Below are 2329 nucleotides of genomic sequence, written 5' to 3'. Positions count from 1 at the left end.
CAAATACACTTATTCTATGAGTATTTTCCATATTTTGCAGTACAACAAGTTATAAAACATGTAATGACAACTAAAAGCCCAAACATAAGAGCCATATTTCATACATGCCAGATTATCCACATGTTGAACCAATGAGAAACATGGGACGTTTTCTGGGTTTTTACACGCATTTTTGATTTTTAAGTCATGTTTTATTTCTAATATTTCCACATTTGAAACAAGGAGGAAAGCTGTGTGTAAAATATCCCTTTAAGTGGTTGTGAAAGCATCTATTTTGAACTAAATCATGAAGAGTTTTATTTGGGTGACAGTGGTGTGGGGTGTAGGAGTTTGTCCTGCAATCGGACGGTTGTCGGTTCCTCCAATGAATGCATGAATGACTGAATGTAGTGTAAAGCGCTTTAGTCAAGTCTACTAACTTGATAAAGCACGATACAAGCACAGGCCACTTACCATATATTTATTCTGATAGTTTTAAGTTTATGTGTGTGTTCAATAGAACAGTGACAGTGAGAGTAAATCCATTTGATAAGCAACTATTTAGTTGAACACCTAAGATCTAAAGACTAAATCTTAAACACATTTTGGAAAACTTACAAAACTTAAAGGCAGTTGTGGTAAAATGTTTATCAAATTTTATTTGATTGAAACTAAATTGGAGAATTCTTTATTTGCTGCTAAACTGCGAAAAAAAAAGCATTTGATCAACACCGTTTCATTAAAGGAGTCCAATGGAGGATGATCTGTTCAGTCAACTAGGATGCTTTAGTTGTGATTTATTTTTTATTTTTTACCCTACATTAAAACTTCCTGCAAAAAGTATTTCTGAGTTTATGAGTGCAGCCTGGTGCATGATATTTGTAATTTAATCCATCACTTTGGGGACTTGGTGATAGCATTCAGTAGTAAATTCTATTTATGGTTTTACATTAATGCCAATGAATTTTAATTAGATTTGAGGAACATGTGCATCAGGAATGATACCAAAGTGATGTTTGGAGACCACATCCCGCATATGATAGGAAGGAATAACAAAATCCCCATTATTGAAATACATTAGCACACCAAAATAAGTTTTTTGCTTTATTTATTATATGTTTATTTAATCAGGAAATCCCTAATGAGAATTACAATCTCTTTTTACAAGGGAGATATGGAAAGAAGCGTCTATGATGTGAGCTAACTCCATTAGCGTCTTTGTTTAAATAAAATCATTTAGCTGTATGTCTGCAATGAAAGATGCTTTGAAAGGAAAGCTTGATCATATTCTGATGAATAAATCAGACTTTGTTCCTCTGCAGCACGCTTCACGGAGAGCTCCCCTTCTTGCCATACTGAAGATGCTGCCCTACCCATTGGTGAACTTTCTGATTTGGACGGGCCTATTGGATAAAATATCTTCTATTTTTCAACTAGCAACAACCAGGCATTCAGAAATGATGTCCCGACTCACTCAGAACAAAGACCTGCAGGCTCTCTCTGCCTACCTTTTCTATGGTGATCTTTACTCACAAAGTACTTATAAGTTATGCACTACTCGGACTACTAACTGTTTGTATGTCCTCTCCATTGTAGGTGTTCCTCCTAAAGAGTCAAGCTTTCTCATCAACGCTCTTCTTCTGCATCACTACAAACGTGGGGCGTACTATCCATATGGGGGTTCCAGTGAGATTGCCTTCCACATCGTTCCTGTCATTCAGCAGGCAGGTGGTGAAGTACTGGTCAGGTCGCCTGTTCAACGCATCCTCATTAACAGTGAGGGAAAGGCCTGTGGTAAGCAGGAAAGGGAAGACCTCTGTCTAAGTTTCAGGAAAGTTGTGTAAGACCCCACAGCATGTTGCATTTCCAGAAAATGGGCCCCACGATGTATGAAAAACACATACGCTTGGATAAAATATGTGTGTGTGATCAAAAGGAGTGCCAACGCACACACTAACACACGCATTTTGCTATATCTAGTGATTCCCATTAACTTCCGTTGATTTTAAGTCCTTTTCAAACCTTTCTGTGCCCTAACCCTAAAAATAACCATTACTAATGCATACCTAGCCCAGGGGTCACCAACCCGTGGCTCGTTAGCGCCATCTCCCTTGCAGCTCACTGGAACTTTTTAAAAAAGTACGAAAATTGAAAGAGAGGGTTTTTTTCGGTTTGTTTATCACTTACGGAGCCCCATAGGCAGTGTATTCTCATTATGAGTTCGTATGAAATCGTACGAAAAGTTATGCACCGTAATTTCGTATGTTTTTTTAGTCGTATGTGCATGCGCATCTGACGCACCATTCACGAACATAGAATATAAATTACAATTAGCCCTAACCCTGACCCT

The 2329-nt window shown here is 37.8% G+C and overlaps 1 protein-coding gene across 1 annotated transcript in view; it reads left to right on the top strand.

The window, feature by feature from the left end:
- Positions 1 to 2329, top strand: part of LOC107104792 (all-trans-retinol 13,14-reductase-like) — a gene marked incomplete at its 5' end in the record, with an annotated part of 15637 nt that overhangs the window by 2985 nt on the left and 10323 nt on the right. The window contains 2 exons of the mRNA XM_015404880.1: positions 1302 to 1497; positions 1576 to 1773. Of these exons, the coding sequence (XP_015260366.1) occupies positions 1302 to 1497; positions 1576 to 1773 (394 nt within the window). The remainder of the gene's footprint in view (positions 1 to 1301; positions 1498 to 1575; positions 1774 to 2329) is intronic.

Source organism: Cyprinodon variegatus, unplaced genomic scaffold (assembly GCF_000732505.1).
Source record: "Cyprinodon variegatus isolate N-32 unplaced genomic scaffold, C_variegatus-1.0 Scaffold1885, whole genome shotgun sequence".
Taxonomy (NCBI): domain Eukaryota; kingdom Metazoa; phylum Chordata; class Actinopteri; order Cyprinodontiformes; family Cyprinodontidae; genus Cyprinodon; species Cyprinodon variegatus.
This window is presented reverse-complemented; position numbering and strand designations above follow the sequence as displayed.